The sequence below is a fragment of the Tyto alba genome, unplaced genomic scaffold, assembly GCF_018691265.1.
Source record: "Tyto alba isolate M040663 unplaced genomic scaffold, T.alba_DEE_v4.0 Super-Scaffold_1000006, whole genome shotgun sequence".
Classification (NCBI taxonomy): Eukaryota; Metazoa; Chordata; class Aves; order Strigiformes; family Tytonidae; genus Tyto; species Tyto alba.
In genome coordinates, this window is record NW_024881272.1 from 5,390,323 (window position 1) to 5,400,606 (window position 10,284).

Sequence of the window (10,284 nt, forward strand, 5' to 3'; positions counted from 1 at the left end):
CCCGAGAGTTTTTGGCTTGAGGGGAAGGTGTTGGGAACCCACAACTTCCACTGAGCTGAGCAGCGGCCGCTGCAGGCGCTCGGCATCGCGGGGGGTCCCTCCCCTCCCCTGGCCCAGAAGGAGCACCATTACCTTTGGATAGAACGAGTATCACGTCTCCTGCCTGAAACTCCAGGTCTTCAGGTTGGGTGGCTTCGTAATCGTACTGCGCCACGACTTGGGTCAGTCCCGTCTGCCCCGGCGACTCCGGTTTGCTGTCTGGTAAAAACCCTTCTCCCTAGGGTAGGAAATAAGCCGGGTCAGGACACGTTTTGGCGGCTTTTCTTTGTTCGGGGCTAAGAGAGACAAGCTCTGCCTCTCCCTTGGCCTGTTCTTTTGCTCCTCTGCCTTTCAAGACGTCGCTGGCTTGCTTTGGAAGCCACGAGCCTGCGCTCGCGGCGAGGAAAGCAAAGGCAACGGCCGCTTAGGTTTCCTTGGCAGGAGCGGTGGCCGCCACCTCCAGCTGTCACCGACCTCCGTCATGTCACACCAGAGGGTCAGAGTTGTCCTTGCCCTGGCTCCAAGCCGCCTCCAGGTTCCCCACGCTCAGAGCCACCGGCGCTTGGCTCTCCGCAGGCTTGTACCTGGGTGCGCAGAGGACGCGGGGTGAGGGCGGGAGCCCCGAAACCACGACCCGGCTCCCCGCAGCGGGCAGCGCCTCACCTCAGCTGCGCGTGCTCGGGCTGGAGCTCCAGTTTCTTGCAAACCAGGTCCAGGAGCTCCGTGTAGGAGAGGCCCGGCTCGACTTGCAGGGCGACGGTGTATTTGTAATGCACCTTGAGGACGTGGGGGCTGGAGGCGGCTGCTCCGGCCTCCTGCGGGCGGGAAGGTGGATATCAGAGCTCGTGGGGCTTGGCGAGGGCAGGGAGAGGGACTGGGACGTGGGGACTGTGGGGCAGCGGCTGGCTGCTGGGCAGGGGACACCTCTGCGGGCCTGGGCAGCCTTGGGTGCTTCCCTCGGGGACAGGGCAGCGGTGGTGCCGCCCGGGCTACCCTCGGATGTGCCCAGGAGAGAGCACAGGAATCGATGGGGCACTTCCCAACCCAACCGTGGCTTTCGGCTGACCAAATTCGAGGTGCGTCCACCCTCCAGCCCTCCGCATTCTTTCTTTTTGGGCCTCGGGGGTTGTTGTGTTTTGCCGCCTTTCTCCCCAGCGAGCCCTGTGATGCTGCTGACCCTGCCCAGGGGTGTGTGTGCATTACAGCCAAGCTCCCTCCCACTTCTCCCTTCTCAAGTGCCACAGGTCAACCAAGATGAGAGTCGTACCAGGGCTCTGCTGACAGCCCTGGGTCCACGGGGACTCAACCTGGAGGAGAGCTCCCAAAAAGCAGCCCTAGTCACCCGGTCGGGTCCTGATGACCTGCTGGCCCCTAGCCCTGTTGTTATGCTTTGGGGAAACTCCTGAATGATGAAAACCTGAAACACTTCCAGGGCTGTGGTGCTTGCCGGGCCTGCCAGCACCTTTCAACGTGCAATAAATGCAGATCTGTAACCCTGACAGGACCTCGGGGTCTGCGTTCGCAAGGTGTTCCCTCTGCTGCATCTCTCGGCTGCGTCGCAGGAGTGGGAACGTGGTCTGTGGAGGAAGAAAGAGGTGGCTCGGCAAGTGGGACAGGGTAGGCATTGCTGCCCTGTGCCTAAATACACATCCAGTTCTCCTCAGCCCTTCTCCTTGATGCCTGTCTTTATCTGCAGCAACACCGAGCAAGCCGGGAGCCAACAGCGGTCCCCTGAACGGACGGAGCACCAGCTGCGATGGGGGTTCATCCACTGGATTTTAAATATAACCCCTGAGCAGAGGATTGGGCTCTGTGCCTTCTCTTTTACAGGGATGGGAGCTTTAGGGGTGGGATGTCTTTCCTGGGTGGAGTCAAACACATAAATAAATAAAATAAATGAACTGCTGGTTTTGGTGTCTTTGCTCTTCTGATCTCCCTCGGTCCCTACTGAAAACCGTAGGCAATCCCTGCCCTTCACCAGGGTTATAAAGTTAAATTCAGACCTCCGGGTAGGGTGATTTCATACAGGTTTGCTGAAGTCTCTTCGCAAGGATCTGCCCTGGGTTTTGTCAGTGCTTTGACACACCTGTGCTCGTTAGGGGAAGAGCCAGAGCTGCGCTGTCGAATGCGATCCCACGGCTGGATCTGCGAGGGCTTTTGGTGCCGTAAAGATGCTCTTGGAGGTTGTTGGGGCCCTTGAGCCCGTAACTCCCGTGAGCCACGGCCATTTTCTGTAGCAGCTTTACCCCCAGGCTGCCTCCGAGGCGGCTCTGCTTGGGGCACGAGCCCTGTCCTGCCATTAGTGGTCTTTTGGCCCGCCTTTCCCCACCTCCACCTGGCTCAGGCCCCCCCCGGGAGCAGGGGGTTGCCAACTGGTTGTCCACAGATTCCTCTTTCTTTCGGCAGGTCGGGGGGGCGATAGCCGGAATAAACTGCAGCAGGTTAATGCCCATGCGGTGGGATCTCTGCACGGTGGTAGTTTCTACCCCACATGGGTCTTGCTCGCGGCTCAGCCGCAGGCTCCCACCTCCCAGCACCGCGTGACGTTTTCTGGAGAGGGCAACTCCCAACCCTTCCTCCCGGCTCTGCGTTTTGGCTCGTGCTCCCGCGTGCCCACGCGTGCTCCTCAGCTTTAAACAGCGATTTCGGACCGTGCAGCCGGGCCGAGGCAGGCGGCAGAGCCCTATTTTGGCTTCCCAGCAGCCTGAACCAACCGCTGGGGGCGATGTGGTGGCCCCGGTGCTGCCCTCCCGGCCCCGGGAGGTGGGACGCCACGTACCGCTGGCCAGGAATCCCCTTCCCAGGGCAACCACAGCTCGTCCCAACCGAGCCCAGCTCACAGCAGCACCACAACCACTGCAGGTGCCCTGCTCTAAGCCTGTAAGGAACCTTCTCCGAGGCTCAGACAAGCCGGGTCACTCGCTCCGATCCTACCCCCAGGCCCTTTTACTCCATTAGTCGCTGTGCTAATTAAGAGCAGGGAGGGACTTGCTTTCCTTGAGGACCCACGTGCTCTATTTTACTCCATCCCCAGCCCTGTGGTTGCTACTCTGCCTCCTGCTTTAGTCTCCCCATCCTTGACCGCAAATGGCTCCAGGAACGAGATGGAGATGGAGATGAGCCCTACCCCTGGTCTCAAAGCCTGAGGACACAGCACTGAGGAAACCATCCCAAACCTGCGGCCGGGGGTTTCACCCCTAAGGCCCCCCCTGTCCCCCCTCACTGACCTGGTGGTGGCCGCCGTGGCTTCGCCGGAGCGAGGGAGCTGGGTGACTCTGGGATTTCATCTTCAAGAGGGGTTTCGTCCTGTGCCAGACGGGAAGAAGGTAGTGCTGTCAATCCCACCCTTCCCATGGGAGCTGGGGTGCTGTTGCCCCATGGACACCCCCTCACCCCCCCCTTCCAACCCGCTGTTTTCCCAAGGTCTGTTTGGGGCGTTGAACCGGGGAGGGGTGACTTCGCTACCCCCTTATCTCCCAGGCATCGCCAACCACCACCTGGGAGGCCGCCAACACAGCATCTGCCCAGATTTTGCAGGTCTCTGAGCTCACGGGAAGGTGACCATGAGCCAGAAGAACCAACCCCAGCATTACGAGCGGGGAAGGGGCTGCAGGTACGGCTCCTGCTGGAAGGCCCAGGATAGGTGGTGAGTGAAAGTGTGGGGATCTCATTGCCAGAGGGGAAGGGAGAGAGAGCTGCTGCATTGTGGTTGGCTGCCAACCAGGCCTAAACCACGACACGTTTGAATCATAGCATTCATAAAGCATTTTCACACAGACCCCAATACCATCATCACAATCATAATGACAATCAGCATTACCAGTCCATGCATCAACAAAGCTTTCAGCCACCCAGTAATTTCCAAGTCTTGTAGATTTGTAACCATCATCAGTCCATTTTCCAAATTCCCAAGTTTTGTAACCATTCTGTCAGCCCATGTTCCAGTCTTATGCAGTCTTATGTAGCAAGAAAACCACCCTTACAGTTTTAAAAGTGTCAGCAATTGTAACAACAGAGTATGCAATACAGAGTTTCATACAGTTTTCACCACAGTATGTTCTAAACATTGAAATGAACCCACAACATACAATGAATCTGATACTACATGAACAAGTTTTTGATACCAGTGTTGATGTTGAAACACCCAAATGACAGTTCAGAGTTCTGAAGTTCGTAAGGAGTCTCCAGACCCCCCGAGGAGAATCTGGTGATCTTGAGTTCCCAGGTGTCCCCCATTCGTTGTCACTACTGGGCAGGCCAAGGCTCCAGCAGCATGCCAGTCCCCTTCTAACAAGGCACCCCGAATCACCCCACTCCATCGGGACTGAGCTAAAAGCGGAGCTGGTTCTGATAAGGGTGACGGGAGTGGGTGTGGTGGGGGCTGCCGGCAGCGCTTCCTTTTCTTGTAATTGTAAATGCAGAGTTCTGTTCTGTAGCTTAATTTCTGTAATTTTCTTTCAAGTTTTTGGACTCTGTCCCTGTCCCTTACCGGTGTGTGACCCTGGTGCTTTAATTCGGACACAGCCGCCGTTTTTCTCTCCGACTCAGACGCTGACGTGCCGTCAGGGGCGGAACCATCCGAAGGGGGGGGGGGGGGTGGGGGCAGAGTTTGGGGTGGCACGCCGCGCCCCCCTGTCCCCCCGCGCCGCCTGATTTCTCTGCCGCTTCTTGCGCGGTGGAGCAAACAGGAACACTTGGTGACATGCCCTTAATAGAGCGGAGCTGCTGATTAACCCCGAAGAAGGTGGCTAATCGTGACGGGCGGTTGGTTTCGGCAGGGACTGGTGGGGATGGTACAGCGCCGACAGCCGCCATAGCAGCAGCAGCTACTTTCTTTTCTGCTGGCATCTCCCTCAGGGCTTTTACAATCGTTTGCCAGACCAGCCCTTGCTGTCGTGCTTCACTGCCTTTATTGCCTCCAGTGATGGTCTCGTCCCACAATAAATCACCTACTTCGCGCCACCCCTGTTGGCTAAATATTAGCGAGGGGCCATCGTCCCTCTGCCCCTCCACCTCTGAGGTTTTGGGGGTGGGGGGGGCATGACTGTAAGGGCGCTGGGGGGGGGCTGGCCTCCGGACTGCCCCTACTTGTGTTAACTGAAACCGGTACTCCTGTTGATGGTACAGGAATACGATCACTGTCAACGAGCATAGGTCCGGATGCATCACTTTCTGGGGCAACAGTGGAACTTTCCCCCCCCCAACTTTGTAGTTGCCACAGCTGCAAGGTTCTTTTCAAGCTGATACCGCTTACTATTATTCACCACCTCCCGCCATGGTTTCATCATTTTCCTTGCAGCTTTATCCTCGTCAATTACTGTATCCCATAAAACATCACCTAATCGTCTCCACTCCTCGACATCAAAAAGAGAATTAGGATCTTGAAAACATCCTTTGACCCGTCCTAACGCTACTAAACCCGTGAGTGATTTTATACAATCTACTCCCCGCTTTTCTAAAAAGCGCTGTAATAAATCCAGGGCTACCTCCTGTTCCATATCGTCAACCTGGTGCTCCTTGATTAAGGCACCTCCTGTCCTGTGCTCCCTGGATAAGGCACAGTACCGTTACTGCCGACCCACCCCTGATTAAGGCACCGTCGGCCCTGTGCTCCTTGACTAAGGCACAGAAATACTCCCGCCGGCCCTGTGCTCCTTGATTAAGTCACAGAAATACTCCCTTACTTTGATATGTTGCTGATGCTCCGTGATTAAGGCACCAGGTGCAGCGCTTGCCAGCAGCCCTTGCAGAGAGCGACCCTCTATCTCGGTTCAGGTCCTCGGAACAACCCGTCGGAGATCCACTGTTCGATCGTTCTTGATCCCCTAGGCGCTGCTGTATCTGATGTTTCCCCGCATTCGTTTCTGACGCTGCTGTGTGCGGCGCCTCTCCGCATCCGCTCCTGGCTCTGCCGCCGCCGGCTCCTCTCCGCGTCAGCTCCTGGCGCTGCCGGGGCCGGCGCCTCTCCGCGTCCGCTCTTGGTGCTGCTGTAGCTGGCGCCCCTCCATCTCAGCTCTTGGACCCCGGACACTGCTGTATTTGGTGTTTCTCCAGGTCCGTTCTCGAATTCCCCGGTCCTTGCTGTTTTCTCCGGGCCCGCTGCTCCATCCGTGTTCTTCTTCTATGCAGGTCCCTGTTCGGGCGCCATCTTGTGGAGCCACAGAAGAACGACACGCCGAGACAGGTTCAGTGTGGGTGATAGAGCATCAATCAACGTGTCTCTTTATTGGTCCAGGGTACATATATTTATACAGACAATGATAATTATTATGCCTACTAGTCACTAGCTGATTGGCTTAAGCTCTAAAGGTCGTATTCGCACGGTCCACCTACTTTCAGTTAGCTTACAGCACAAGCTTCTCATAACACTAAGTTTCTCATGCCACTACTTCTAATTCCTGTTTTCGACACACCACGGTACACAAGGCCGAAGCATCCTTGACATTCCTCATGTATCAGCAGCTGCGAGCAGCTGCAGGCAAACCCTAATGAGGCCCAGCATCAGCGAGGCAGCATCAGCCCCTAGAACAGGCTCTGATCGTACGATTGCTCGGTGGGCTCATGACCCTTGTCTCTGAGCCATTCGCCAACAGTCCATACTTGGTCCAACTTACCTGAGGATTTCTGGGGTCTTGGGCCTGGGTGGAGGACCAGAGGCCTGCCAACAAGATGACAGAAAATGATCAGTAATCTGGAGGATTTTGGTTGCTTTGTAGGAACGTCCTGCAGCCTTCTACCACGCCTGCCATCACCCCTACACGATCCCTTGCCGGTGTCAGGTCAGATGAGTTGAACCTAAATGTTTTCGGCTCTCTGCCACCCAGATGCGTAACGCAGCTGTCTGGAGTGCCATGAGGAATATCACCGGCTTTGCTCTTTCTAAGGAGCAGTTTCCAAATTCTCCCAGCTGCCGTTGGTTTTCAGAGGCACGATCCTGTTTCCGCTCATGGTTTTGGTTTCAGCTCACAGAGGGCTGAGACCAGGGATTTGAGATCTGCTGGTTTAAACTAAGTTGTGCGTCCCCGTATCCTCCCATTCCCGTGCTTGTAAAATCCCCTGCTGCCGTCGTAGTTCTTCACAGTCTCTCCTGCCTATGTAATTTAAGGTTTCTGATGGGTTTTATCAACCCTCTGAAGAAGCTACTTGAAATAAGCCTGGCTCCTGTAATGAGATGTCAACACTTGGCTGCGTTGGGAAGAGTCTATTTTGTCCTGCGTAACGGTGCTGCAGGCTGCAGTGACTGCGCTCCCCTGTATCCTCTCAGAGCTGCTGTGAAAACTCTCGGGTGCCTTTAGCGATGGAAAGACGCAGCTACATCGTCAGGGAAATGTCACAGAAAACGCGAAGGGCTTTGGGAACAGGGGGGAGGAAGGAGAACGGAAGCAGAACCGCTCTTGTTTCTCCACTCATTCTCAGACAGCTGAACCCCGGTGAATCTGGCCAGGAGGGTCTGAGACAGCTCCCTGCCGAAAGCCGTGACCCCGCAGCAACAGGGGGGGGGGGGGGGGGGGCAGAGGATGCACCGCCAGGCCACGACTTCCCCGTTCAGGGAACCGTCTTAGCCTCGACCACAGCCGTAGGTGGGTTTGGGCCACCCTTTCCGATGATGGAGGGAGCAGCTGAGACGTGGGGGCGGCGTCCGCCTCCTCCCCATGGCAGTAGCAGAGAGTTCGCGGTGACCGTGGTGCCCTTTGCTCCCCACTGTGAGCCAGAGCCCGCGGCAAGCTGGGGGATGATACCCATCCCCACGGCCCCCCTCAACTTTCACTGGGGATGCTGTTCACTGGCAGTGCCTTACCTGTGGCTCAGGCACACCTAGGCTGTGTCTCATCTTTGCTGGTCCCATTATTTCAGGTTCTTTCGCTGTTCCCATTTCACAATATCCAAGAACTCTTCAGAGGTAAGTCATGGCATCGATACCTGTTCTCACCGCTGCCGAGCAGGGCAAAATACAGAGTTGGGGGTAGTGCGTATTTAGGTGAAGAGTTTCCACCTGAGAGCCTGTGCTTGATACCTGACCTCAGCGTCACCCTGTCTGAAATAATTTCTATAACTTTAGCTTATTGTTTCCATTGGCACGTGTCTATTATATATAGATATCTTCTGCGAAGTGATACTCAACATACTTCGCTGGTGTAAGTGGTGTCCTTGACTCAGGAATTTCTTTTGTATTGTATAAATCTGATTTCAGTCTGTTGCCAGGATCACACACCTCTTTGAACAGGAAGATCTGTGCAGCATCTGGTGACAGTGTGTATGTTGATTTAAAGCTTTCTCCTTCTGAGCACGCAGAGATTTTCCTGGAGCAGATAGAATTATTTAACAGCCTCTCTGGCTTCCTTCCCACACCAGCCCGTGCTTTTGGGACGGCTCTTTTCTGAGACTGCTGTTCCCCAGTCAGACCTTGCTCTCCAGCCTGAGACGGTCCATGTTCCCATGACCCTACGGATTTTTGTAGGCAGCCCCAGCTCCATCAGCTCTTCCTGGAGTCTGCTGCCTCCTTGGCAAGGGATAATGGAGCTCTTCTGCCTGTCAGCTTCAGAAGATGATGGCCCATGGTGACTACCTTGTCTCCTCCTGGCCCCTCTGCCATCCACCATCCCCAGCTCCATGGCTTGTCCATAACCGAAGCCACTTGGCCACTCCTAGCTATTAATGTTTCTATAGTTGTAGTCAAGTGCTCAGCACTTAAATATTAATGTGCTAATTAATAATGAAAACCATCATTGTAGTTAGGTTTAAAATTTTAATTTGGTGAGGAGTTAGCAGAGATGCAGTCCATAACAATGAAACCGCTATTAATATATATATTTAAGTATCTTTCCCTCTAGCAATAACATTGCACGAGAAGAGTGTCCTCTGTCTGGATGTCTGCGAAGATGTTTGCTTGCCACGCTTGGAAGCTTGGAGCAGGAAGTCATAAAGTACTAGGTATGATTTTTTTTCAAAGGGGTTTCAAAAAGTCCCATTAAGAAAGGTTTTCGTTCCGAGGCTTACAAGTTGAGGAAGAGAGGGGAAAACTCCTGGAAAGAAATATATTTATGTTCCATTTCAGACAGGCCAGTCTGCAAATGCAGTATTTGTTGCAGTCTGGAGATACTGCATTCAACTATGTTTATAAAGTCGCGGCGAGCCAATGATAATAAAAATAGTGCTGTTAGGATGCATGGTACCAAACCGATCTAGGATGCTCTGCCTGGGAAATGTTAGATCCAGGTGCAAGATGAAAAATTCCCCACCAAATTCTGCCTGTCTCTCTGCAAGGGATCGCTTTCCAGCACCACAGAAAGAAACTTTCTTTGGCTTAGGAAGGAGCCGGTGGAAGCCAGACGGATCGGGAGGTAGCTGCAGCGCGTTTCTCAACAAGCTCCCCTCTTTCCTGGCAGCCGACCCCGCGTTCCCACCGTGGCTGCCCTTGGCGCACGGAGGAGGAGAGCTGAGGGATGGAGCTGCCGCGTAGCAGCCCGATTCCTCCACCCTGTGCTTCTGTGGTGGAAATCTTGTACTTTCTTACTGCCCTGGTAGCTCGAGATCTGGCGCTCCCCGTTTCTGACCTGGCCTTCAGACCTGCTTCATTCGCCTCTCTCAGCCAAGGGTCTGGAGCCGCTGGTGTAGGAGAACATCTTCCCAGTTGATAGGCAAAGGAATTCTCCTTCCTTTCCCCGCACCCGAATTAAATTAAAAAAAAAAAAAAAAAAAAAAAAAAAAAAAGTAGTGTCTAGTCTTCAGCAGCAATTTGTGCAATGAAAAGCAAGATGTAGTTGAGGGAGACCTGGATGGTAAGTACTGGGTTGGTGAAGAACTACAAGAGATGCCCTCAAGAGATCTGAAGAAAGGGAAGGGGAGTGATCTTCCACGCTTTGATGGGCTGACTCCAAGAATAAGTGGAAATAGGAGTGAGCAAAAGGGACAAAAAATTATTAGGAACAGCATGTGGAGCAGAAACGGTGGAGAAACTGTTCTGGATGGGGAGGAGCCATGGAGGAACGGGATGTACAGGCTCTAGTTATGGAGCGCCCATGGTGCCCGTGCGTGACTGGAATAGCTGTGCCTTGTCAGCCCACCGCTCCACCACAGTCCTTGCTGTAATATTTTTTTCTGAGAACATTTCTGTGCTGTTCAGCGGTGACTCCTGCTGAGATAGGTTGGCGTGGCACCAGCTGCGCCTTCCCTGCCAAACTTCGAGTAATGCCTGCTAAATTAAGTCAACACTGGAGCATTATTTTTTTATTAGGAAAAATTTTA

The 10,284-nt window shown here is 54.3% G+C and overlaps 1 protein-coding gene across 1 annotated transcript; it reads right to left on the reverse strand.

Moving 5' to 3' along the window:
• Nucleotides 1-340: 340 nt before the first annotated feature.
• On the reverse strand, nt 341-5,748 carry LOC122152738 (neutrophil cytosol factor 2-like). The gene is made up of 5 exons (XM_042786374.1): nt 5,724-5,748; nt 3,267-3,345; nt 1,545-1,616; nt 703-854; nt 341-623 (listed from the first exon to the last, which is right to left on the reverse strand). The coding sequence occupies exons 2-5, from the start codon at nt 3,324-3,326 to the stop codon at nt 524-526; spliced, it is 384 nt and encodes a 127-aa protein (XP_042642308.1). The 5' UTR covers nt 3,327-3,345; nt 5,724-5,748; the 3' UTR covers nt 341-523.
• Between the last annotated feature and the right edge of the window lie 4,536 nt (nt 5,749-10,284).

Bases quoted from the DNA above. Each gene is read 5' to 3' on its own strand.
- LOC122152738 (XM_042786374.1), bottom strand. From the start codon at position 3,326: ATGAAATCCCAGAGTCACCCAGCTCCCTCGCTCCGGCGAAGCCACGGC. The intron at 1,617-3,266 runs GTCAGTGAGGGG...CTTCCTCCACAG, and splicing joins GCCACGGCGGCCACCACCAG to ACCACGTTCCCACTCCTGCG. The intron at 855-1,544 runs GTCCTGTCAGGG...TCCCGCCCGCAG, and splicing joins TTGCGAACGCAGACCCCGAG to GAGGCCGGAGCAGCCGCCTC.